This window comes from Nematostella vectensis, chromosome 12 (genome assembly GCF_932526225.1).
Source record: "Nematostella vectensis chromosome 12, jaNemVect1.1, whole genome shotgun sequence".
NCBI classification, from domain to species: Eukaryota; Metazoa; Cnidaria; class Anthozoa; order Actiniaria; family Edwardsiidae; genus Nematostella; species Nematostella vectensis.
In genome coordinates, this window is record NC_064045.1 from 4650354 (window position 1) to 4675808 (window position 25455).

The 25455-nt window shown below is 40.5% G+C and overlaps 4 protein-coding genes across 7 annotated transcripts; 2 read left to right on the forward strand and 2 right to left on the reverse strand.

Moving 5' to 3' along the window:
* Positions 1-3372: 3372 nt before the first annotated feature.
* Positions 3373-10898, forward strand: LOC5509635 (dual specificity mitogen-activated protein kinase kinase 6). Of its 2 annotated transcripts, XM_048720325.1 has the most exons (13): positions 3373-3436; positions 3523-3686; positions 4947-5016; positions 5924-5978; positions 6669-6782; positions 7188-7307; positions 7920-8039; positions 8116-8167; positions 8380-8507; positions 8811-8888; positions 9120-9259; positions 9552-9597; positions 9900-10898. In XM_048720325.1, the coding sequence occupies exons 2-13, from the start codon at positions 3665-3667 to the stop codon at positions 9990-9992; spliced, it is 1038 nt and encodes a 345-aa protein (XP_048576282.1). In that variant the 5' UTR covers positions 3373-3436; positions 3523-3664; the 3' UTR covers positions 9993-10898. The 2 variants fall into 2 exon arrangements, with proteins under 2 accessions (XP_048576282.1, XP_048576281.1); XM_048720324.1 differs by having other exon boundaries at positions 3380-3686.
* Positions 10899-11704: 806 nt separating this feature from the next.
* On the reverse strand, positions 11705-15277 carry LOC5509636 (tubulin alpha-8 chain). Its single transcript, XM_048720323.1, has 3 exons — positions 15136-15277; positions 12950-13098; positions 11705-12810 (listed from the first exon to the last, which is right to left on the reverse strand). The coding sequence occupies exons 1-3, from the start codon at positions 15179-15181 to the stop codon at positions 11821-11823; spliced, it is 1185 nt and encodes a 394-aa protein (XP_048576280.1). The 5' UTR covers positions 15182-15277; the 3' UTR covers positions 11705-11820.
* A 998-nt stretch (positions 15278-16275) lies between these two features.
* Positions 16276-17768, forward strand: LOC5499944 (dual specificity mitogen-activated protein kinase kinase 6). The gene is made up of 5 exons (XM_001621430.3): positions 16276-16281; positions 16582-16659; positions 16891-17030; positions 17321-17366; positions 17676-17768. The coding sequence occupies exons 1-5, from the start codon at positions 16276-16278 to the stop codon at positions 17766-17768; spliced, it is 363 nt and encodes a 120-aa protein (XP_001621480.3).
* Positions 17769-19604: 1836 nt separating this feature from the next.
* LOC5509656 (tubulin alpha-1A chain) lies at positions 19605-25419 on the reverse strand. 3 transcript variants are annotated; one of them, XM_048720321.1, is made up of 4 exons: positions 25261-25419; positions 24873-25095; positions 20849-20997; positions 19605-20709 (listed from the first exon to the last, which is right to left on the reverse strand). In XM_048720321.1, exons 1-4 carry the CDS (start codon positions 25261-25263, stop codon positions 19726-19728), a joined length of 1359 nt encoding a protein of 452 aa, XP_048576278.1. In that variant the 5' UTR covers positions 25264-25419; the 3' UTR covers positions 19605-19725. The 3 variants fall into 3 exon arrangements, with proteins under 3 accessions (XP_048576278.1, XP_048576279.1, XP_001630154.1); XM_048720322.1 differs by lacking the exon at positions 20849-20997 and adding an exon at positions 24243-24391; XM_001630104.3 differs by lacking the exons at positions 19605-20709; positions 20849-20997 and adding exons at positions 23023-24075; positions 24243-24391 and having other exon boundaries at positions 25261-25418.
* Between the last annotated feature and the right edge of the window lie 36 nt (positions 25420-25455).

A 25455-nucleotide genomic window follows, 5' to 3' on the forward strand; every position in this document is an offset into this window, starting at 1 on the left:
TGTTGACTGATCAAAGGTATTATTGGGGGATCTAGGATCCTGCTCTCTACTGAGATTTATTTATTGTACCAACCAAATGGATCCAGGCCTTATTCAATAATTTAAATTATGCAGTACATCAAAGTTAACAAACACAATTCCTGGTGTGAATATGGCTGTCAAAGTTGTCAAGAGTCTAATGGTAAATTCTTATGTCCCATCATAGAAGTTCCATTATGAATATCTTTTTTTACAAGCTTTGCCCTGCAGAAAATGTCATGGATGTAACAGCATTCCAAAGATTCAAAATAATATATTTAGACTGTTTAGATGCCATACTGTGATTTTTATGTATTGATTTAGTGGCAATTCTCTCCTTCATTGGACCGAATATTCAGAAAAATATCTGGAAATTAAAATCCAAAAATATATCTCCTTTCATGCATTACATATTGGTGCACCCCACTTTACCATATAGTGGCCTTGTTGTTGGTGGCCTACTCCCATGCGTACTTCCATTCTATTTAAAAATAGAAATTTGATATATGAAATGTTGGTATATGGCTCGTGTTTGACTCGTAAAGCAACACAACAATACAAGACAGTACTGTGCAGATGAATGGGTTCCATGTTGAGGTTTATTTGATGAAGCAAAGAAATATTCTCACAAAATATTTTGAAAAAAAATATAGGACCCTCCCTTAAGAGATGTGAAAAAAAATATGACCCTTCCTTTTAAGAGATCAAGAACCTCCCTTTAGACATACGGAAAAAAAATTAGGCCCCCCCCCCTCGGCTAAATAATGACACGTCTCTAATTACTGTGCTTGCTCAACATACGCAGGCTAACTAGTCAACCGGATATGTAACAAATTAGTCAACCGGATTTGTAACAAAAATCAACCGGATTTGTAACAACATTTAACAACCGGATTTGTAACAACCTAATGGATTTGTCATATCGTTTGAATACAAACTCAATTTATAACAAGGTGAAACATTCTGAGACTTCGTTGGTTCTAAAGTAGGTCGGGGGGGGGGGGGGGGGGGAATCGAGCGACGACGTCATCAAAATACCGTTCGGTGCATATCGTTTAGCAGATACATTGTTAGAAGGTCAAACTTGGTTGTCCTGTCCACGGAGGCATAAGGGGTGCACCCGTTGATTGTTGTTACAAATCCGGTTGTTGTTACATATCTGGTTGATTTTTGTTACAAATCCGGTTGTTGTTACATATCTGGTTGATTGTTGTTACAAACCCGGTTGTTGTTACATATTCCGTTGATTGTTACAAATCCGCGTGATACAACAGTAAATCGATGAATAAGTTTTCTCCACGCGAAAAGCCTGATTTTGAGATTTCGAGACATAGAAGAAAATAAAGATAAAAAATTTGGAGCAGCCCTTTTAACCGACATGTCCACTCCTATAAAAATTAGGTACTTTGAGCTGGGACAAAATATTCAAGGGAAAATGGTCAGCTGAATAGGTAAACAAATGGAAGCTCAAATTTCTTGCCTTCGGCCTGTAACCGCGATCTGTTCTTTGTGTATATTTAGTACAAAAGAAAATCCTATATGTGGGGAAGTTCTCGCAAAGCAATCGACAAAATTGGGAATTTTACCTTTCGACATAATGCCTAAAGGAGCATTCAGAGCATGCATCCATTTTGTCATTTCACTGTAGAGCCTAAGGGATCTTTTAAAGTTAAAACTAGGAAATTCTATAAAAGTGTCTTGAGTCCCTTAGGGGATTTAATGAATACTTTAATGAACATTACATCAGATGTTCCTGTGATACTGAAATTGATGTTCCTGTGATACCGAGATTGAAGCGTTTTTTTTTATTACATTTCGCTCTTCTTAATTGTAATGCTGTGTGATGGGTTGTGATGGTGTGTGATGGAGTATTATGGTGTGTGATGGAGTGTGATGCGGTGTGATGGTGTGTGATGGGTTGTGATGGAGTGTGAGGGGTTGTGATGGTGTGTGAGGGGTTGTGATGGAGTGTGAGGGGTTGTGATGGAGTGTGAGGGGTTGTGATGGAGTGTGAGGGGTTGTGATGGTGTGTGATGGGTTGTGATGGTGTGTGAGGGGTTATGATGGTGTGTGATGGGTTGTGATGGAGTGTGAGGGGTTGTGATGGTGTGTGATGGAGTGCGAGGGATTGTGATGGAGTGTCAGGGGTTGTGATAGAGTGTGAGGGGTTGTGATGGTGTGTGATGGAGTGTGATGGGTTGTGATGGAGTGTGAGGGGTTGTGATGGTGTGTGATGGAGTGTGAGGGGTTGTGATGGTGTGTGATGGGTTTTGATGGAGTGTGAGGGGTTGTGATGGTGTGTGAGGGGTTGTGATGGTGTGTGATGGAGTGTGAGGGGCTGTGATGGAGTGTGAGGGGTTGTTATGGTGTGTGATGGTGTGTGATGTAGTGTGATGGTGTTTGATGGAGTGTGAGGGGTTGTGATGGTGTGTGAGGGGTTGTGATGGTGTGTGAGGGGTTGTGATGGAATGCGATGGGTTGTGATGGAATGTGATTGGGTGTGATGGTTTGTGATGGGGTGTGATGGAGTGTGATTGGTTGTGGTAGGGTGTGATGGGGTATACTGTTGCATTTTCTGATGGCATTGATTCACTCGTACATCTGAGCAAACTATCTGAGCAAAGAAATTGTGAGCTGTGATGCATCACAAAAAACTATGCTTTTCCCAAAAAAATATATCGTGCATGGTATAAGGAAACAGACGCGCGCTTTCCATTGTTCTCTGGTCTGCTCGTTTATTTACCCCTTACTTGACAAGTTACTAGGGACAGTGATGATGGATCTATCCTACGTGTAGCCGCTGAGGATATTTCGCGAGTCAGCGGGTACACGTAGGCTATGATGGATCTGACCTTTTCAAAACAAATCCAACCACCAACATCCCCAGCTGGGACTGCTTTGGACTTGTCACACAGGAACGCGCCGCTGGGGGTCGAGTTATCTCACCATGTGGCGGCGGCGGCTACAAAGCGCGTTGTTTGAAAGGTCGCAAGTTCGTAGGGACAGAGCCCAGGGGGGGTTCTTTGGAATAAAAGGGGTAGGGGTGACCGTCGAAAACTTGGTTTAAAAAATAAAAGTACCTCGCTTTCTTAGACCCTTAAAAATACCATGTTTTATTTATTTTCGATAGGCTTTGCTTCAAAGATATCAGGTTGAAGTAGGGATACGTGCTTTATTCAACACTAACAAGACATCATTTAGGAGTCAAATTATCCTATAGCCCGTGAGTCACTGGCTTCCGGACTATTCTCGCTTATCAAAAGTACGAAACCATGATGATGGTCTTGCGCTTATTTAGTCCCCGCGGATTGTATCATCCGGGCTACCAGGCTACGGCGAACCGCTGACCAGTCTTTACCGCATTTTCCGCATTCCATCCATTTCGAACGATGAGTCGTTCGACAGGAAAAGAGGTGATGTAAGTTACGAAAAAAGACTATGATATGTAAAAATCACGGCGTTTATTGCTTCGTCTAAACTACTCACTATCACCCCCTTGTATAGGGGCATCTGATAGTTTGGAACTTCCGGCCTTTGGAGAATATTAACGCCGGGAAGCGAGATCAAATCAGCGTGTTGTCCCAACCAAGGGAGAAGTTATTTTTGTTAGAACTCCTTAAAACCCAGTTCTTCTTCTGTTGAAATAATGTCGGGATCACCAAAAGGCGGTAAGAACACCCACTGTTTTCGGTCTTTGAATGTTTCTGATTTGTAACGGGGTAATTTTGAAGACTTGTCGCCCACTTGTTTACTAGCGAACACCAAAATGAAAATCGTAAAACAGAACGAAATAGACTCAATTTGAAGTTTACTTTCTGTTTCATTCATTTTTCTAGCTGTAAAAAATTCCGGTCGTGTATTGTGTGGGTTTAGTTGGGTAGTTTCTGTCGTATTTTCTGTCCAGACTTTTAGTCAAACTAGTGTTTAACCTTGACACAAATTTGCGGAGCTCAGCTAGATCATAATAATTACCCAATTGGCGTGTAATTAATGATTGTACTTGATTATTCCTTGGTTTATAGCTAAATAAGACTCATCAAACTTCACCAATACTTTCTTCAAGACTTGATTTAATTTTTATAGATATAGTAATGGCTTTTTTAGCTATCCATGTTATTATTAATTGATATAATTGCTGAAAGAATTAGATTAAATCAAGAGGTCTCAAAAAGAAATTTTATTTCGATTTGCTGAAAAAGTTTTTAAAGCTCTCCCTCTAAATAAGCACTTCCTCCATGATACGCACCCCCCCTTCTCTGCTTGACATTAAACTCTTTTACTGTCGAATCTGTTGTATTGCGACACTACATTTTAAAAACATCAATTTGTTTTTGTCTGGGATTTTCCGTTATGTTTTATGTTCCGTTCTGGCTTTCTGTTGCGGCACTGTCTGGTTTTCGTCTAGAGGATAGCCAGGGAAGTGCACATAGCGAGACTTTGATTGGCTCAGAATGGTTTTACTGACAGAAAAGAAAACCAAAACAAACTGTATTTTGAAAACACTGGTTGTGATGAAACAGATTTGACAGTAAGCCCCTGATCCCAAACAAAACAAACTTGACTTTAGTACTCTTATTGTGTAAATCTTTATTTTATTATCTTGCATTAATACTCCCACATTACAAAAGAGGTCTAATTATTATCTCTTCTTCATATAAATGCAAAGCTCTTTAATAGGTGTTATTTCTACTTCTAACAAAGTGTCCCCTTTAATGAAAACCAAAGAAAATTGATAAGAGTAGAGTTATTATTTGCATAGTAGTGCAAGTGATTGGCAAATACTTTGATGAGAAATGTGTGTTTGATCACCAGGGAAAAAACACAAGAAAAACAGGTCAAAGAAAATTGATAAGAGTAGAGTTATTATTTGCATAGTAGTGCAAGTGATTGGCAAAGACTTTGATGAGAAATGTGTGTTTGATCACCAGGAAAAAAACACAAGAAAAACAGGCCAAAGTTTGACTTCTCCAAAGTTACAGCTCCTCCTCCTGTCCCACTGTGAGTAATAGCTCTTTGCACCAGGAGTATACCTGAACCCACTTTTCTTGTATTTTGTTCTCATTTTTTTTTTTTTTTGTCTTGTTGTTGTTGTTTTTTTCTGCAAGGTATGAAAAGTGAGGCCCTGCCTTGTTCTGTGAAGCCTAAATGCTGATTTAGACATCATGATTTAGTCGTAAAGACATGTCTTAGCCCTGATGACAGTGCTGAATAACGTATGCGCATGCGCGTGTTCTGGCGAAAACAAACAAAATCTCAGTGTTGAATCGTTTGAGTAAAGGTACGAAAGGCTCACTTCGGTCGCTGTTTTGACTTACTGTACAGCATTAAAACCATACTGTACAAAAGATGACAGATTTGTTTGATAATAAGGGAGTCATAAAAAAAAGAAAATTATAGCCTTAGGTTTTGTCTAGTTTTCTTAGCATTCGTCGAAATGTGACAGTTCGCCGGTAAAACGCTGCCATTTCTAAACAAAAAGGCTGGTTTAACCGTGCGGTACTGGAACTAGTCTTGCGTTTTTCAGCACTGTCAGCCCTGATTAACACATTACCGCTTTTGTAGTCGAGCATCCTAGCAGAGTCATAGGCTGATTTTCACTGTACAACTCAAGTTGTAGAAGTGTTGAATACAGCTAAATCTTGCTAGCTAAATCAGCCTTAACTTGATGAAATCTGAATCTGATATGAATCCAAAGGTTATAACTTTCTTCTGCAAGTGGCACACTGGTGCACACTGGTGTACATAATCAATTGCTTTAGTGATCTATGGCATAAGGAGTTTCAATTGAGCCAGACAAGGATTTCTGAATAAGAAGTGAAGACTGAAAGTGGGTCTTTTAAAACTTATCATTTGTGTATAAATGGAATACAAACGAAAAAGAACATGATATTTATCTATGGTTCAGGAATACCCCACCCAGGAATTTATCAGACAAGACTACCATTACTGTTGGGGGACAGGTTAGTGTGGATTTATATTCAGGGTTCAGAATAGTGGCCGGCTGCCGGCGATAGGCGGCTGTTCTCTGGTTTTTGCCAGCTCTTTTTTTCTGTATCCTCTTCTCATTTTTTAATATGCAGGCATTTTTCCCACCAAAATCCACAAAGCCGGCAAAATCTAGAAGATTAAAAAAATATTTTGAACCCTGATATTACTCCAATTATGTATATAAAGGACAAGACAGGAAGTTGAAATGCTTTATAGAAAATATTTTTTCACCATATAATGTTGACGCCATATCAAATGTGTATGTTAAGAGCACTAAGCTTAGAAATTGTTAAGAACTGGGTAAGTAGCTGCTTCTCCATGTGAGTAACATAAAAATACAAAACAAAATATTATTTTTGTGATATCATTACAATTGATTGACTAAAGAGTATTTGCAGTTTGAAAAATTGAAGTGGACCACTTAGAAATGCAAACAAGTGCATTAAGTGCCCCAATAAAGCTAATGTCCTGAAGGCATTTAGCTACTTCTTAGTAACTTCCCAACAAACATGAAAACTTAGTCCAATTTTTTTTTTACTTTCTTTTTATTTCCTGTATGGCTATAAATTCCTGATGCTTATTGGACCTTTTAAATGCAATGCTTTGATGATTATAGCTGCTAGTTTGACTGTCAAAATTGAAGAGATGTTATTTTTGTTTAGGAGTTCCACTGCCAGGCAGATGACCTTCAAGAGATCAGGGAACTAGGGCACGGTGCATATGGATATGTGTATGAGATGTTGCATGTTCCTACTTCGACTGTCATGGCTGTCAAGGCATGTTACTGTCATGCGGTCAAAAAGCTGACAGTTATTATGTTTTTCGAGGCATATTATTTTTGCTGATATGTTGAATTTTGACCGTTCATAAGGGTTCTTGTAAATATGTAAAAAAATCCAAAAAATAAAGAAAACTTAAGAGGGGTGGATTCAAGGGCCAACTTTGAAAAAAATGGAAAAAAATGATGATCTAAAATTATTTGAAGATATAAGAATAAAAGCTGTGAATATCATATTCTATGGTGTCGAATTCTGTCTACCAGTATATTTGGATGGTAATTTAAAAAAATGGATAGGGGGTTGTAACCTCCATCCATTTTTTCTCAATTTTTTTTTTCAATTTTACTACATTCCAAGAATTTCTTTATTCTTTGTCAGCTAACCAAATCCTATTCTTTACAGAAAATTCGAGCAAATGTCAATTCCACAGAACAGAAAAGACTGTTGATGGACCTTGACATTTCAATGCGTGTCAGTGATTACCCGTACACAGTCCATTTCTATGGAGCTTTATTTAGAGAGGTCAGTAGGTTTGAACTATTTCATATAGAATTTGTATTAGTTTGTCTTGCATTGTGCCTCAGGATCTTCTCATCATATAAAGTAATGCTCCAGGGTTCATATTTCAACATAGCATATTTTATTGGGGGAGGGGAGGGGGCAGAATATTTGGGAGGTTGATGATGAGTAGTCCATGGTCTTTAAACTTGATTTGTGATTTGTTGTTTTTGGGTATATAGTGATGTATGGTAATTTATTTATTTGGGAATAAATCCTTGGTAATTATTTTTTGTGGGTTGGTAATTACTTACCTGCCCCATTTATAGAAATTGATCGTCTGATACTGTAAACTAGACCACTTTACAAAGTTTGAAGTGTGCTGGAAAATGCAACAATAGCTGAGATTCTGTTTACTTCATGGGGTAGAATGTTTCCATGCTTGGCAGCCCTAAAAGCAAAGTTTTCTAGTTGTCAGAAGCTCTCCCTGTCATGTTTATAGCTCAGTACAGAACACTCTGGACTTCACCTTTTCAAGTTCTTGGCAGTGTGGTAGACCAAGAGAACATGCCCTCCCCCTTCTTTTAAATGTTACCTTTTGTTGGACTCTTTGTTTGACTGTTTATATTCTTTCAGGGAGATGTGTGGATATGCATGGAGCTTATGAAGACATCTTTGTATGATTTGTACAAACAAGTCTTTTCTAAACCAGACAGAAGAATTCCTGAAGAAGTTCTAGGAAAAATTGCAGTGTCTGTAAGTTTGTCTTTCATTTTTAACTGGTCAAACAATGCAAACCTGTTTTTCTAACCAAATGTATCTCTTGTTTCAGGTCGTTAGTGCTCTTGAGTACCTCCATTCTAATCTTAAAGTAATCCATAGAGGTATGGTTAGGTGAATTTTTATTAGCTTTTATTGATGCACTAGTATTATGTTGTTGGCTCTAAATTTTACCTCAAACAATAAAATGTTATTTATCTGATGTTGACACTCACTTAAGTTTCTTACATAATATCCAATGCCTTACTATTAGGCAGTAAATTTATAAAGAGAGGAGAATCTCATTGACCTTCTCACTTCTTTTGATGGCTGTTAGATGTTAAGCCCTCTAATATCCTTGTTGATGAGAGGGGGAATTTCAAACTCTGCGACTTTGGAATCAGTGGACAACTAGTGGACTCTCTTGCCAAGACGGTAGATGCTGGATGTAAACCGTATATGGCAGTAAGTATCTTGTGATTTGGATAGATCGAATTGTTCGAAGCTCCTTGTATATAAGCCAAGCTGTGCCAAAATGTTTTTGTAATTTCTGGAATATTTCATAGAAGAAAAACTAATATCTGAGGAATTAATGACAAAGACACAGAAGACTAGTTTAATTGCAGATAAGTTCCTAATTCATAACTTGCACCATTATGGTAAAATTGTACCACATAAATCAAAGAATTGTCTGTATTTATAGGAAAATAAACATTAAAATTTGAGCGATGTGATGCTATACATTGAGTTGCTGTTTTGTTGTTTTAGCCAGAGAGAATTAATCCTGACAGAGACATGAAGGGATACGACATCCGCTCTGACATCTGGAGCCTTGGAATCACAATGGTGAGGATATTTTGGTTATTATCTAAATCTATTAAACTTTGTAAACTTCCATAAACTTTGTGACAAAAGAGGGATTGCACCAAAAAGTTAAAAACATTTTATTTTTTCCCTTTTTAATGACATTTGTGTATATAGCACCCCTTTTATCATATCTTGAAACCCCTCTTGACAAAAAGGACAAACAATCATAGAAAAGTTATAAATCCCTCATGGTTTTCTATTGTCTTTTAGATTGAACTAGCTACAGGAAAATTTCCATACACTCAATGGAAAACACCCTTTGAACAGCTGAAACAAGTTGTCCATGAACCGTCTCCTTCATTACCTGAAGGGCCATTTTCATTGAACTTCAGGGATTTTGTCACAAAAAGGTAACAAGAGCTGCAAAGACCAAATAACATTTTTCAGTGTTTTGAAGAAGTATTGGGTTTAATATCAAAGAAAGATGGAGTTTTGTCAAAAATTAATAGTGAGCTTTGCCGACAGCTGGCCATCGTTTCTATTCTCGCACATATGCTCCATTTCTGATTCTGCCATAGCTCCCTTAATTGATTTAATACATGAGATGTGTTACCTTACCATATGGAGGGGGGGAGGGGGGTGTTTGCACCCCTTAGGTAGACTTTTTACATATCATTGATAATGATGTTTTCTATCTTCCAGTCTCATAAAGAACTACAAAGAAAGGCCAAATTATAATCAACTCCTGGTAAGCCAAATGTAACTATTTATGTGTTTGGAGCAGGAGGGTCTGTCCCTTACGGAATTGTAAAGTTCGAATATAGGTGCTAATGAGGCAATGGTGACTCCCAAGCTATGTGCTTAAAGAGTTCGGAGGGAGGCTAAGTGCAATCTGAGGGAGGCGTAATGGCTGTCCATTGGCTGTTGGAGGCAAAGGAGTAGTGTTTCTCTTATGGGGGGGCTGGGAAGGAAGGGAGGTTACGATTGACCCCCAGTTTATCAACCTAGAATAATTGTACCAATTCTTTATAATTTCTTATCTCTTTCCAGGAACATCCATTCATCAAGGTCCATATGGGTAGAAATGTTGATGTTGCTAGCTGGCTAGCCCCATTCCTCATTGAGCTCAAGCCTCCCAGTTGATGATACCACCTTCAATACATTTTCTTAGAGATTTTATAAAGATATCACATATCTACCCACCTCCTAACCTAAGGGACAAACCAATGGCATATTTTAGATATGGGGGGTGGGGGTGTGAAAGAGTCCCAGGTTGGCAGGGGGATGACTTTCCCTAACAAAGCTACATATTTTTAGGGGCATGGCCAGCCCAGCCCCCCCTTCTAGCAGGCAAATAAAAACAGTAAATGTGTCGGACATTTTCTAAGAAAACAGGAGAAAATGCCTTGAATGGGCCTTTTGGGTCCACTCCTGTTAAAAATTCTGGCTACATTGCTGTATGCTTGCACAAGTGCTATTACTTTGGGCCCTTTCATGGTCTGCTATCTCTTAAGGTAGTTGTTTATTGATAACACAACATCATTTTTTGCACTGTATTCCAACAGCATGATTTTAAGTCCTTTCTTACTATGCTTTGCTATGTACCACAGTCATTTTTTATCACTTAAAATTTATTTAAGTATGAGAATTTGTGATTTTTTTTTTGGGAAAAAGATATTTGTGGCCAGATTTCCTGTTTAAAGTAAAATATCCAATAGTCCACAACATTTCTTTCGTGTTCTATTTGCCTCAAGTGTTTAGATTTTCAACATTAATTTTTCAAGAACGTCTTTCTCTATGAATGGGTAAAGCTCATTTTTCATATATGAATTGCACAGATTAAAGTTGTACGTCTGTCTGTCTAATCTTCTTTCCTTAGGGGAAGGGTATTTTTGACATGATAAAGTTTTGTATAAACTATTTGTATTGTTTTGTAAACATAAGACTGAAATTGTAAATCTTTATTAGATGATGATAGTCTGAACACATTTTCATAGTTGACATTTTGTAGTGTGCGTATGTGAATAAAACTTATGAAGTTTTCTTTTATCAATGCCTTATTAGGTAGTGATCATAAAATACCCACGATTTGATATCCTTGGGGTTGCGAAGCTTGGAGCCTCTGGTACCCAGGGTGACTCAAGACACACTGGTCAAAATTTCAGAGCCCGCATGGCATTCATTGTACATACGTTTTTCAGTACCCCCCCTTCAAAATGTCAGAACTCAAAAAGGGTATTAAAGCCGCATTGTCACCAGTTTACTTCCGGTCGATTACGTAACAATATCTGATGATTTCTAACAGAAAAATATTTCAAAATATTGAAAGCAGTGTTTATTGGAAGTTTCTTTGAGGATGTGATTGTGATTGATGACAGCTGATGGCCTGTTTAATATCTCGGATTTTAATAGATTCTTTTGTCTTTTAACGGTTGAGGTTTCCGTCAGACCTCACGAAGTAAACTAGTGACAATGCGGCTTTAATGAGCACCCTTATTATTTGGGTATTTTCATGACTGTAGCCAGAGATCCTATGCTTTACTGGAGGTCCGCTTGAATGAGGGAAAATTCACCTTCCCCCAGCTCAAAATCCTGGCACTAGTTTATAGCCACTCTTTTGGAACCAGATACCCTAGGCACTTCCTGCTAGCAGAGGCCTCTTTTTTCTGAATTTCGCTTGGCTGGCGTCCGCAGCGAAATACAGAGAAAACAGGCCTCTGCTGGCAGGGAACCTAGGCACCTCACCTATCGGTATATCTTATCAGTCAAAACTTATTGAAGCTTTTAACAGTATACATGTAGTTGCATCTCTTTGCTAGCCCAAGAAGATGAATGCTAGATGAACAACACCAATCTTTCATTAGCCTTTTATTGTGATTGATAGAAAAGTAACAATGTGTTTGCTCAATTCTGTTTAAAAAAATCAATTTGGGTACGATTTACAATTTTGAGTTCATGAAATTCCTTGAAATTAGTATTCCTCTCCCTCCTCTTCTTCACCTTCCCCCTCAACACTGTCAACACCGACCTCGACCTCCTCGTAATCCTTCTCAAGAGCTGCCAGATCCTCACGAGCCTCAGAGAACTCTCCTTCCTCCATACCCTCACCCACATACCAGTGGACAAAGGCACGCTTTGCGTACATCAGATCGAACTTGTGATCCAGACGAGCCCAGGCCTCGGCAATGGCTGTGGTGTTGCTCAACATGCACACAGCACGCTGCACCTTGGCCAGGTCACCGCCAGGGACAACAGTAGGTGGCTGGTAGTTGATGCCGACCTTGAATCCAGTGGGGCACCAGTCAACGAACTGGATGGTTCTCTTGGTCTTGATTGTGGCAATGGCAGCATTGACATCCTTGGGGACGACATCACCACGGTAAAGCATACAGCAGGCCATGTACTTGCCGTGACGTGGATCACATTTCACCATCTGGTTGGCAGGCTCAAAGCAGGCATTGGTGATCTCAGCAACGCTCAGTTGCTCGTGGTAGGCCTTCTCAGCAGAGATGACTGGGGCATATGTGGCTAGAGGGAAGTGGATACGAGGGTAGGGCACCAAGTTGGTTTGGAACTCAGTCAGATCCACATTCAGGGCACCATCGAAGCGCAGGGAGGCAGTGATTGAGGACACAATCTGACCCATAAGACGGTTCAGGTTGGTGTAGGTGGGTCTCTCGATGTCCAGGTTACGGCGGCAGATGTCATAGATGGCCTCGTTGTCTACCATGAAGGCACAGTCAGAGTGCTCCAGGGTTGTGTGGGTGGTCAGGATGGAGTTGTAGGGCTCAACCACAGCGGTGGAGATCTGAGGAGCTGGGTAGATGGCAAACTCCAGCTTGGATTTCTTGCCGTAGTCAACAGACAGACGTTCCATCAAAAGTGAGGAGAATCCAGATCCCGTGCCACCACCGAAAGAATGGAAGATTAAAAAACCTTGGAGACCAGTACATTGATCGGCCTGAAATAACACAAAAACATGGTTAAAATTTGATTCACTAAAATCTGGTTACATTACCAAAAAAGTCACCATAGCTACAAGCGTCAACACAGCGTTTCAACAATGTGACGATACTTCTTTTCAAACAAAAGAATCTTACCAGTTTACGGATTCTGTCAAGCACCAGATCGATCAACTCTTTTCCGACAGTGTAATGTCCACGGGCATAGTTGTTAGCAGCATCCTCTTTGCCAGTGATAAGTTGCTCAGGGTGGAAAAGCTGGCGGTAAGTTCCAGTGCGAACCTCATCTGTAAGAGAGACAATTAATTCTCATCATTGGCAACACAAAAATATCGCTGGAAATTGTTATCGATAGGGTATGATATGTGTGTGTGTGTGGGGGGGGGGGGGGGGGAAACGGAAACAGTGATATCTATTTTCATCTAATACCCGTATAACCACGAGCGCTATCCCCTCATAACCCCTCACTTCGCTACATACGGAATACCTGCAAGACAGACAATCCAAGCCCCGCGAATACACATCTCGGGTATGTACACCCTCCTTCCCACACATCCTACATGCTAGCTAAGACACCCGCATTCTCTCCCCTTCCCGCTACATGCATAAGTTCCCACACTTATTTATCGTTCAATCCACCACATACAGCCACTAGCCAGGACCACCACATGCACCATTTTATCCACTACACACTCCCCCCTCCTAGCTCAGCCTCTATCCTTTTTTTCTCTTTACCTCATTCCCCTGCGCGCTACTTTTTACTTTTCAGACCAAGCCATGTACTCAGGCGAAGCCAGGCGATACACAGGTTTGACAATTACACGCACCACGCTTCACTAGAGGCATTACTAACGAGCGTGTAGGGGCGGGTGATGAGGGCCTTATCATTCGAAACACGTTTCATATACGAATCATCTCCCTAGTTTTTTCCCCTTTTACTCCCACCATCATCGCCGGTTTTCCCCTAGCTTTCCCCTAAGTCCCCCCGCTTTCATCTCTAGGTTCGTATATGACCAACCAATAGACCTCGCCTCCTGAAGAGAAGTCTTGGTTGGCGTTATATGCCTTTAGTTCTACATTTCGCAGAGCTCTTTGAAATGACCTACACACTTTTTTCTTATTGGTTTATTTTGTTATGTCCATTTTACATATACATGCCGGTTGTTTTCTTCGTGCCTTTGCCTTTTCCCCTTATCTCTTACCACCGATTATCGCTTCATCTGGGGAAAACTATCCTTCCTGTCTTGTTAACGTTTCAGCGTCATCTCCACTCTCACCACGCTCCCTTTGTCGCCTCCCGCGCCCCTACTTCATCTTCTTCTCGCCGTTTTACTAGCATCAATTTCCATTGTCCGCAATACACCCTTTCACCGCTACAGAATTTTTTATCTTTTCTAGGCGTTTTCGCAACACTCATTCGGTCTCTGTTGTTGTTTAATTTCGCCTGTCAGTCATACCATTTACACACTTCATTAGATACATACCTCCACGCATACCTCACCCTCCCCATTACCGCTCACCATCTCCTCCCCACAATCCAAACACTTTTCTTTCTCTTATCCTACACATTACTTTCCCACCCTACACACAACACACTTTCCCATAAACACTACACAGTCTTTTCACAATATCCCTGCTTATCATTCTGTTCACACTCACATTATCCCCCTTTATCAGATTTTATTAATGCCGCCATCACCCCTTCACATCCGCTACACAACACTAGCAACAAGCTTCCGATTTTAACTGTTTTAATCTCCACATAATACCATATTTACTAACCACCTTCTCTACTAAACAAAAAATACCCTTTATTCATAACTCTCATGTCGTTTTATTATCAACCCCATCTCTCATAACAACCTTAACCCGTAGTCTCATAACCCATAATCTTAACCACCCGAACATAACCTTACACAATAACTTCTCCGTTTATTACAATCGTTTAAGATTTGATTTACATTCTTTCCTGTAGAATGATTTTGTTCCGATACACAACTTTAAGCTGGTTTCCGCTTTGTTAATTGCTTCACTTACAATTTATTCATCGAGTCGGGCACGAGGCCACTCGAGTTTTAGCAAACAATTATCTCCGTTCCTATAACACATACGACCTCATTATGAATGGGGGAGATCTGTTAGATCTGTTTTACATTCTTTTCTGTAGAATGATTTTGTTCTTATACACAACTCCAAGCTAGTTTCTTCTTTGTGAATTGCTTTACTAACAGTTCACTCATCGGGTCAGGCACGGGGTCACTCGAGTTTAAACAAGCAATTATCCCCGTTCCTATAACACGTACGACCTCATTTAACACTCTAACCTTTTGCCATCGCTGTTAGAACCCTTTGTCTTTCATGTAACCCCATCAATACACATATTTTCCGTGCAAATTCGCATCATTCACGTGAACTAATCTATTTCATAGTAACACATCGGCTTGTGTCAAAGCTTTCGTTCGTTCTTAATTTGGTCGCATAATTAACTTACCTTATATGCATAAGTGCTACGTCACTTCCGTTCTATTCTTTACCCATAAAAGTTAGTTTCCTTTGTTTTCTTTAGTCTCATTATATTATTTCTTATAATATTTCTGCGCTACAATTTATTTTACAATTACTTTCGCTGTAACAGACACTATTCTATTATTTTTGGTGGATTTTTCGACACCTTTTGGACATATTTCCTGTTCATTTTTTACATCATTTAGACATTATATTCATACTCCATATTGTCATAGTAACGATCATGATATACTATTTCATACCTAATAGTTCCCACAACTACACCTACTCCACATCTCCCTCACCACCACTCTTACCTATACACCATACCAATTTTCCCCCCACCAACACAGCCATTAGCCATCTCCATACCACACCATATTATTACTAATTTTTTCTTTTTCACCTACCCACCACACACTACCACAACCTATTCTATAGTCCCACTTTATCTTTCCACCACCCTCCAACACCTACTAGTCCAACCTATCCACCTCCCCACCGTAATTACCTTACTACCATCTCCACTCCACATTACCTTACTAGCCATCCCTCACCATCACCCTCCAACATCACCATACCATACGATTACACCCACCTCACTACCACACCACTTTAGGCCCCTACGTCTTGGTACGAATACCCGATCCAAACCAAAAAAACACTAGTATTATGTTGTTGGCTCTAAATTTTACCTCAAACAATAAAATGTTATTTATCTGATGTTGACACTCACTTAAGTTTCTTACATAACATCCAATGCCTTACTATTAGGCAGTAAATTTATAAAGAGAGGAGAATCTCATTGACCTTCTCACTTCTTTTGATGGCTGTTAGATGTTAAGCCCTCTAATATCCTTGTTGATGAGAGTGGGAATTTCAAACTCTGCGACTTTGGAATCAGTGGACAACTAGTGGACTCTCTTGCCAAGACGGTAGATGCTGGATGTAAACCGTATATGGCAGTAAGTATCTTGTGATTTGGATAGATCGAATTGTTCGAAGCTCCTTGTATATAAGCCAAGCTGTGCCAAAATGTTTTTGTAATTTCTGGAATATTTCATAGAAGAAAAACTAATATCTGAGGAATTAATGACAAAGACACAGAAGACTAGTTTAATTGCAGATAAGTTCCTAATTCATAACTTGCACCATTATGGTAAAATTGTACCACATAAATCAAAGAATTGTCTGTATTTATAGGAAAATAAACATTAAAATTTGAGCGATGTGGTGCTATACATTGAGTTGCTGTTTTGTTTTAGCCAGAGAGAATTAATCCTGACAGAGACATGAAGGGATACGACATCCGCTCTGACATCTGGAGCCTTGGAATCACAATGGTGAGGATATTTTGGTTATTATCTAAATCTATTAAACTTTGTAAACTTCCATAAACTTTGTGACAAAAGAGGGATTGCACCAAAAAGTTAAAAACATTTTATTTTTTCCCTTTTTAATGACATTTGTGTATATAGCACCCCTTTTATCATATCTTGAAACCCCTCTTGACAAAAAGGACAAACAACCATAGAAAAGTTATAAATCCCTCATGGTTTTCTATTGTCTTTTAGATTGAACTAGCTACAGGAAAATTTCCATACACTCAATGGAAAACACCCTTTGAACAGCTGAAACAAGTTGTCCATGAACCATCTCCTTCATTACCTGAAGGGCCATTTTCATTGAACTTCAGGGATTTTGTCACAAAAAGGTAACAAGAGCTGCAAAGACCAAATAACATTTTTCAGTGTTTTGAAGAAGTATTGGGTTTAATATCAAAGAAAGATGGAGTTTTGTCAAAAATAAATAGTGAGCTTTGCCAACAGCTGGCCATCGTTTCTATTCTCGCACATATGCTCCATTTCTGATTCTGCCATAGCTCCCTTAATTGATTTAATACATGAGATGTGTTACCTTACCATATGGAGGGGGAAGGGGTGTTTGCACCCCTTAGGTAGACTTTTTACATATTGATAATGATGATGTTTTTCTATCTTCCAGTCTCATAAAGAACTACAAAGAAAGGCCAAATTATAATCAACTCCTGGTAAGCCAAATGTAACTATTTATGTGTTTGGAGCAGGAGGGTCTGTCCCTTACGGAATTGTAAAGTTCGAATATAGGTGCTAATGAGGCAATGGTGACTCCCAAGCTATGTGCTTAAAGAGTTCGGAGGGAGGCTAAGTGCAATCTGAGGGAGGCGTAATGGCTGTCCATTGGCTGTTGGAGGCAAAGGAGTAGTGTTTCTCTTATGGGGGGGCTGGGAAGGAAGGGAGGTTACGATTGACCCCCAGTTTATCAACCTAGAATAATTGTACCATCTTGCAGTTCTTTATAATTTCTTATCTCTTTCCAGGAACATCCATTCATCAAGGTCCATATGGGTAGAAATGTTGATGTTGCTAGCTGGCTAGCCCCATTCCTCATTGAGCTCAAGCCTCCCAGTTGATGATACCACCTTCAATACATTTTCTTAGAGATTTTATAAAGATATCACATATCTACCCACCTTCTAACCTTGACTCCTAAGGGACAAACCAATGGCATATTTAGATATGGGGGGCGGGGGGATGGGGGTGTGAAAGAGTCCCAGGTTGGCAGGGGGATGACTTTCCCTAACAAAGCTACATATTTTTAGGGGCATGGCCAACCCAGCCCCCCCTTCTAGCAGGCAAATGAAAACAGTAAATGTGTCGGACATTTTCTAAGAAAACAGGAGAAAATGCCTTGAATGGGCCTTTTGGGTCCCCTCCTGTTAAAAATTCTGGCTACATTGCTGTATGCTTGCACAAGTGCTGTTACTTTGGGCCCTTTCATGGTCTGCTATCTCTTAAGGTAGTTGTTTATTGATGACACAACATCATTTTTTGCACTGTATTCCAATAGCATGATTTTAAGTCCTTTCTTACTATGCTTTGCTATGTACCACAGTCATTTTTTTATCACTTAAAATTTATTTAAGTATGAGAATTTGTGATTTTCTTTTTGGGAAAAAGATATTTGTGGCCAGATTTCCTGTTTAAAGTAAAATATCCAACAGTCCACAACATTTCTTTCGTGTTCTATTTGCCTCAAGTGTTTAGATTTTCAACATAAATTTTCAAGAACGTCTTTCTCTATGGATGGGTAAAGCTCATTTTTCATATATGAATTGCACAGATTAAAGTTGTACGTCTGTCTGTCTAATCGTCTTTCCTTAGGGGAAGGGTATTTTTGACATGATAAAGTTTTGTATAAACTATTTGTATTGTTTTGTAAACATAAGACTGAAATTGTAAATCTTTATTAGATGATGATAGTCTGAACACATTTTCATAGTTGACATTTTGTAGTGTGCGTATGTGAATAAAACTTATGAAGTTTTCTTTTATCAATGCCTTATTAGGTAGTGATCATAAAATACCCACGATTTGATATCCTTGGGGTTGCGAAGCTTGGAGCCTCTGGTACCCAGGGTGACTCAAGACACACTGGTCAAAATTTCAGAGCCCGCATGGCATTCATTGTACATACGTTTTTCAGTAACCCCCCCCCCCCCCCTCCTTCAAAATGTCAGAACTAAAAAAGGGTATTAAAGCCGCATTGTCACCAGTTTACTTCCGGTCGATTACGTAACAATATCTGATGATTTTAACCGAAAAATATTCCAAAATATTGAAAGCAGTGTGTTTATTGGAAGTTTCTCTGAGGATGTGATTGATAACTTAGAGCTGATGGCCTGTTTAATATCTCGGATTTTAATAGATTCTTTTGTCTTTTAACGGTTGAGGTTTCCGTCGGACCTCACGAAGTTAACTGGTGACAATGCGGCTTTAATGAGCACCCTTATTATTTGGGTATTTTCATCACTGTAGCCAGGGGTTGAGATCCTCTGCTTTACTGGAGGTCCGCTTCCCTGCTAGCAGAGGCCTCTTTTCTCTGTATTTCGCTGGGCTGGAGTTCGAAATACAGAGAAAAGAGGCCTCTGCTAGCAGGGAAGAGGTCCGCTCGAATGAGGGAAAATTCCCCGTCCCCCAGCTCAAAATCCTGGCACTAGTTTATAGCCACACTCTTTTGGAACCAGATACCCAAGGCACTTCCTGCTAGCAGAGGCCTCTTCTCTGAATTTCGCTTGGCTGGCGTTCGCAGCGAAATACAGAGAAAACAGGCCTCTGCTGGCAGGGAACCTAGGCACCTCACCTATCAGTATATCTTATCAGTCAAAACTTATTGAAGCTTTTAACATTATACATGTAGTTGCATCTCTTTGCTAGCCCAATAAGATGAATGCTAGATGAACAACACCAATGTTTTATTAGCCTTTTATTGTGATTGATAGAAAAGTAACAATGTGTTTGCTCAATTCTGTTTAAAAAAAATCAATTTGGGTACGATTTACAATTTTGAGTTCATGAGATTCCTTGGAATTAGTATTCCTCTCCCTCCTCTTCTTCACCTTCACCCTCAACACTGTCAACACCGACCTCCTCGTAATCCTTCTCAAGAGCTGCCAGATCCTCACGAGCCTCAGAGAACTCTCCTTCCTCCATACCCTCACCCACATACCAGTGGACAAAGGCACGCTTGGCGTACATCAGATCAAACTTGTGATCCAGACGAGCCCAGGCCTCAGCAATGGCTGTGGTGTTGCTCAACATGCACACAGCACGCTGCACCTTGGCCAGGTCACCGCCAGGGACAACAGTAGGTGGCTGGTAGTTGATGCCGACCTTGAATCCAGTGGGGCACCAGTCAACGAACTGGATGGTTCTCTTGGTCTTGATTGTGGCAATGGCAGCATTGACATCCTTGGGGACAACATCACCACGGTAAAGCATACAGCAGGCCATGTACTTGCCGTGACGTGGATCACATTTCACCATCTGGTTAGCAGGCTCAAAACAGGCATTGGTGATCTCAGCAACACTAAGCTGCTCGTGGTAGGCCTTCTCAGCAGAGATGACTGGGGCATAGGTGGCTAGAGGGAAGTGGATACGAGGGTAGGGCACCAAGTTGGTCTGGAACTCAGTCAGATCCACATTCAGGGCACCATCGAAGCGCAGGGAGGCAGTGATGGAGGACACAATCTGACCCATAAGACGGTTCAGGTTGGTGTAGGTGGGTCTCTCTATGTCAAGGTTGCGACGGCAGATGTCATAGATGGCCTCGTTGTCTACCATGAAGGCACAGTCAGAGTGCTCCAGGGTTGTGTGGGTGGTCAGGATGGAGTTGTAGGGCTCAACCACAGCGGTGGAGATCTGAGGAGCTGGGTAGATGGCAAACTCCAGCTTGGATTTCTTGCCGTAGTCAACAGACAGACGTTCCATCAAAAGTGAGGAGAATCCAGATCCCGTGCCACCACCGAAAGAATGGAAGATCAAAAAACCTTGGAGACCAGTACATTGATCGGCCTGAAATAACACAAAAACATGGTTAAAATTTGATTCACTAAAATCTGGTTACATTACCAAAAAAGTCACCATAGCTACAAGCGTCAACACAGCGTTTCAACAATGTGACGATACTTCTTTTCAAACAAAAGAATCTTACCAGTTTACGGATTCTGTCAAGCACCAGATCGATCAACTCTTTTCCGACAGTGTAATGTCCACGGGCATAGTTGTTAGCAGCATCCTCTTTGCCAGTGATAAGTTGCTCAGGATGAAAAAGCTGGCGGTAAGTTCCAGTGCGAACCTCATCTGTAAGAGAGACAATTAATTCTCATCATTGGCAACACAAAAATATCGCTGGAAATTGTTATCGATAGGGTATGATATGTGTGTGTGTGTGTGTGGGGGGGGGGGGGGGGGGGGAGTACTAAGCCTGTGGTTGGGTATAGGAGTGTCACCAAGGGTCTAACCAAGACCCTTGAAAACATTTGAAATAACCTACACTAAACAATCTTCATACCCAGTCAAGAAGAAAAGACAAACGATTGCAGAAAACATGAATACCCCACAAACCATGGAATGCCGTCTTGTGTTTACATTTAATGTGAAAGCAAATATAATAAAATTGGAGCCATGTACTTGAGAGGCTTGAAATATATAGCCATTCTAGAACAGAAAAGATAAAAAACTACCCTATTAAGCGCAAATCACTTTCAAGTGAAAATATACTTTTCTGGGTATTCTTATATTTATTCAAACTGTCAGGCAAAGGATCCAATAATAGGCCAGGACAGGGCTGCTTGACCAACCTTTAGATCTGCACATGATACTGTGTTCAGGCTTGGATTAAACAACTTGCTGTGCCTTCCAAATATCTAAATATTTTTATTACACTGTTTTGAGTTTTATGAACCTTGCTTTGGATCCACATTGTTTGAATGGTTTGTTAGATCACATCGCCATGAGGCTTGGGTGGTTATTAATTGTTTTTTTGCATCTTAATCAAACGAGGTCAAGCGTGCCCCCTTATAACTGATTATTGAGTTCATTAGTCGAAATTTCATTTGAGTAATTGCCAAGAAGTTTCCATTCTTGAGACAAGTTTCCCACCTGAGAAATGTCTATTAGAGACCAAAATTGCACAAAACAATAACTTACCTCAGAAAGTAAAGGCTTTCCCGGGTCATAAACACAGGAAGGCATTTCTTGCCCCCAGTTTGAACATGACTTTGCATTAAGGTAATTCCCTTGAAATTGTTCTACAACCCAGAATTTTTCAAAACTTGGCATAAACAATATTGAAGTTAAGGGCTTTCAAAAAATGTAATTAAAAAATGGGGGTACCGACCTCGTTTTCACAACAGAGGGGCCTAGAGTTGACGCGTTTTTACTGATCGTGCAAGGAAAAATCCCAACAATTAGTTTTCAAAAATAGTGCCTATAGTCTTTAGAAAATTAAGTTCTGTTTGTCGAGCTGCCAAAATCACATCTTCTAAACGATAACCCGTAGTAGCTAATGTTCAAAACAAATCACATATTTAATAGATCCCACTAAGACATTGTTTTCGCCACTATTCATACGGTAAAAAGCGCCATTTTGAAGTATTTTTACAGCTTTTACTTTTTTTTCTTCTTTCAGTATATCATTTTTCCGTATATATTTAACTATTTGAGCAGATAAAAATGGGGGTAACCGACTTCGTTTTTCTGTCAAAGCGATTTTAAGTAAAAAATGCGGGCCGTTTGCTGTGTTTTCTTGTACAACTGTGACGCACGCGCGCACTTAATACCGGAAAATTCGAACAAACAGCGTGCGCCACTATGCGCAGTGCAATTGAGGGAATTACCTTAAAGGTTTGAAAACTTGTTTCAAGATTGGAAAATTTACAGTAAATGATCAAACAACCTGATTTGACTGACCAAAAGAAATAGTAGAGGATTTATTAGCTCAACTTATTTTCAAATCAGTCGCATTCAGGCAAGTTAACTGTGGTTTTTGTAATCAAAACTTATACAACTGTAAATGGGTAAGACAAAAGCAGTGTTCTGTGGTACTTCAAAAAGGATTTCCTTCTATGGGCCTTGCCAAATTATGATATGGTTACAAAATTCAGTAGAATCATACGATACAAAATTCGTTGTTTAGGTTCTAAGGGTTTTTTACTGTAGCTTTAAAAAATTTGGGAAAATAATTTGATGATAAAAAAGTTTTGGACTCTTTGGGTATGTGTGGTTTACACAGTTGGGGAAGAGTTTTTTTAGGAGATTGGGATCAGGATTCAGCTATAGTAGCTAAGTAGACAATGTCAGGGTTAAGTCAACACAGAACAGATAGGCGATTCATTCTATGTCTTTATTTCTTTAAATTTACAACAACAAATAAACAGAAAACAAAAGTCCAGGAGTCTAGTACTCCTCTCCCTCCTCTTCACCTTCACCCTCAACACTGTCAACACCGACCTCCTCGTAATCCTTCTCAAGAGCTGCCAGATCCTCACGAGCCTCAGAGAACTCTCCTTCCTCCATACCCTCACCCACATACCAGTGGACAAAGGCACGCTTGGCGTACATCAGATCAAACTTGTGATCCAGACGAGCCCAGGCCTCAGCGATGGCTGTGGTGTTGCTCAACATGCACACAGCACGCTGCACCTTGGCCAGGTCACCGCCAGGGACAACAGTAGGTGGCTGGTAGTTGATGCCGACCTTGAATCCAGTGGGGCACCAGTCAACGAACTGGATGGTTCTCTTGGTCTTGATGGTGGCAATGGCAGCATTGACATCCTTGGGGACGACATCACCACGGTAAAGCAGACAGCAGGCCATGTACTTGCCGTGACGTGGGTCACACTTCACCATCTGGTTGGCAGGCTCAAAGCAGGCATTGGTGATCTCAGCAACACTAAGCTGCTCGTGGTAGGCCTTCTCAGCAGAGATGACTGGGGCATAGGTAGCCAGAGGGAAGTGGATGCGAGGGTAGGGCACCAAGTTGGTCTGGAACTCAGTCAGATCCACATTCAGGGCACCATCGAAGCGCAGGGAGGCAGTGATGGAGGACACGATCTGGCCAATCAGGCGGTTCAGGTTGGTGTAGGTGGGTCTCTCTATGTCGAGGTTGCGACGGCAGATGTCATAGATGGCCTCGTTGTCTACCATGAAGGCACAGTCAGAGTGCTCCAGGGTTGTGTGGGTGGTCAGGATGGAGTTGTAGGGCTCGACCACAGCCGTAGAAACCTGAGGAGCTGGGTAGATGGCAAATTCCAGCTTGGATTTCTTGCCGTAGTCAACAGACAGACGTTCCATCAACAGTGAGGAGAATCCAGATCCCGTGCCACCACCAAAAGAATGGAAGATCAAGAAACCTTGAAGACCAGTACATTGATCAGCCTGAAATAACACAAAAACATGGTTGAAATTTGACTCACTAACATTTGGTTATATTACCACAAAAGTCACCATGGCTACAAGTCTACAAGTGTAACAGAGCGAGTTTTAACAACGTAACGATAATTCTGCATAAATCTTTAATAAGTTTTCAAACAAAAGAATCTTACCAGTTTACGGATTCTGTCAAGCACCAGATCGATCAACTCCTTTCCGACAGTGTAATGTCCACGGGCATAGTTGTTAGCAGCATCCTCTTTGCCAGTGATCAGTTGCTCAGGATGAAAAAGCTGGCGGTAAGTTCCAGTACGAACCTCATCTGTAAACGAACCACGCGAATTGAGGAGACGGACAACTCAATTATTTATGCCCTGGAGGCGTCACTCGCTCTGTTGATCCCAACAGACACGTAGCAACGAAAAAGTCTTGCTAGGAATATTCCAATGTTTTGGTCCAGTACTCGTAGAAAAAGGTTTTTGGAGTAGTTTTGGGGAAAGGTTTGTAGATTACCAATGTCGCAGCCAAATTCTTCCCTAGACTTGTGTTGCGAAACTTTGACTTTTTAGTTCAAAAACAGGAATGTTAGTTACAAGATACTTACCAACTACCTTATTCAGAGATAAAACCACTTATAAGGGGAATGGCCTTTTAAAGGATTTTGCGGCTTTTTTTTCTATTCTATCGCGTGGCAAAATTACAATTTACTTAACTTATTTCGCTGCGACTGCGAAACCACGCGGGGTGACTATTTATAATTTTACGAATCTTGCACCATAAAATTACTCTTATTGTTTATTTACCGACTACAGTTGGCTCCAAGTCGACAAAGACTGCTCTGGGGACGTGCTTTCCAGCGCCGGTCTCGCTGAAGAAAGTGTTGAACGAGTCATCGCCGCCACCGATCGTCTTGTCGCTCGGCATCTGGCCATCGGGCTGAATTCCGTGTTCCAAGCAGTACAACTCCCAACAGGCGTTGCCAATCTGCACACCGGCTTGTCCAACGTGGATAGAGATACACTCACGCTAGAAAGAAATCATAGAAGTTGAGTTTTTGTATGTGTAAAAAAGGCGGGAAGCGTGTCGGTTACAACGAAGACTGAGCAACCGCTTCGAACTCCCTCGCTTTTCTAGAATGAATTCCAATTTAACTGGAAGAAATTCTAAATAGACTTGTTCTTTAAAACCTACCATGTTGAATTGATAGTCTAAAAGAGGGCTTTTGTGGGAAGACGAAAGGAATTTCTCGTTTCACTCAACCGGAGTTACGTCAGTTTGGTCAAGTAAAGAACTGGCAAAAATACCAACGGGTTCGAACTTTATACCATTCAATGACACCCTCGTGATGCATACGAAATTGTGAACTCTGATTGGGTAAATTTTCAA

Coding starts and splice junctions, on each gene's coding strand:
- LOC5509635 (XM_048720325.1), top strand. CDS start 3,665: ATGTCGGGATCACCAAAAGGCG. Junction 8,040..8,115: donor TAGGAAAAATTGCAGTGTCT/GTAAGTTTGTCT, acceptor CTCTTGTTTCAG/GTCGTTAGTGCTCTTGAGTA. Junction 8,889..9,119: donor GGAGCCTTGGAATCACAATG/GTGAGGATATTT, acceptor ATTGTCTTTTAG/ATTGAACTAGCTACAGGAAA.
- LOC5509636 (XM_048720323.1), bottom strand. CDS start 15,181: ATGGGGTTACATGAAAGACAAAGGGTTCTAACAGCGATGGCAAAAG. Junction 13,099..15,135: donor TCTAACAGCGATGGCAAAAG/GTTAGAGTGTTA, acceptor TCTCTCTTACAG/ATGAGGTTCGCACTGGAACT. Junction 12,811..12,949: donor TTGACAGAATCCGTAAACTG/GTAAGATTCTTT, acceptor GTGTTATTTCAG/GCCGATCAATGTACTGGTCT.
- LOC5499944 (XM_001621430.3), top strand. Junction 17,031..17,320: donor AGGGATTTTGTCACAAAAAG/GTAACAAGAGCT, acceptor TCTATCTTCCAG/TCTCATAAAGAACTACAAAG. Junction 17,367..17,675: donor CAAATTATAATCAACTCCTG/GTAAGCCAAATG, acceptor ATCTCTTTCCAG/GAACATCCATTCATCAAGGT.
- LOC5509656 (XM_048720321.1), bottom strand. Junction 20,998..24,872: donor CTTGGAGCCAACTGTAGTCG/GTAAATAAACAA, acceptor TCTCTCTTACAG/ATGAGGTTCGCACTGGAACT. Junction 20,710..20,848: donor TTGACAGAATCCGTAAACTG/GTAAGATTCTTT, acceptor GTGTTATTTCAG/GCCGATCAATGTACTGGTCT.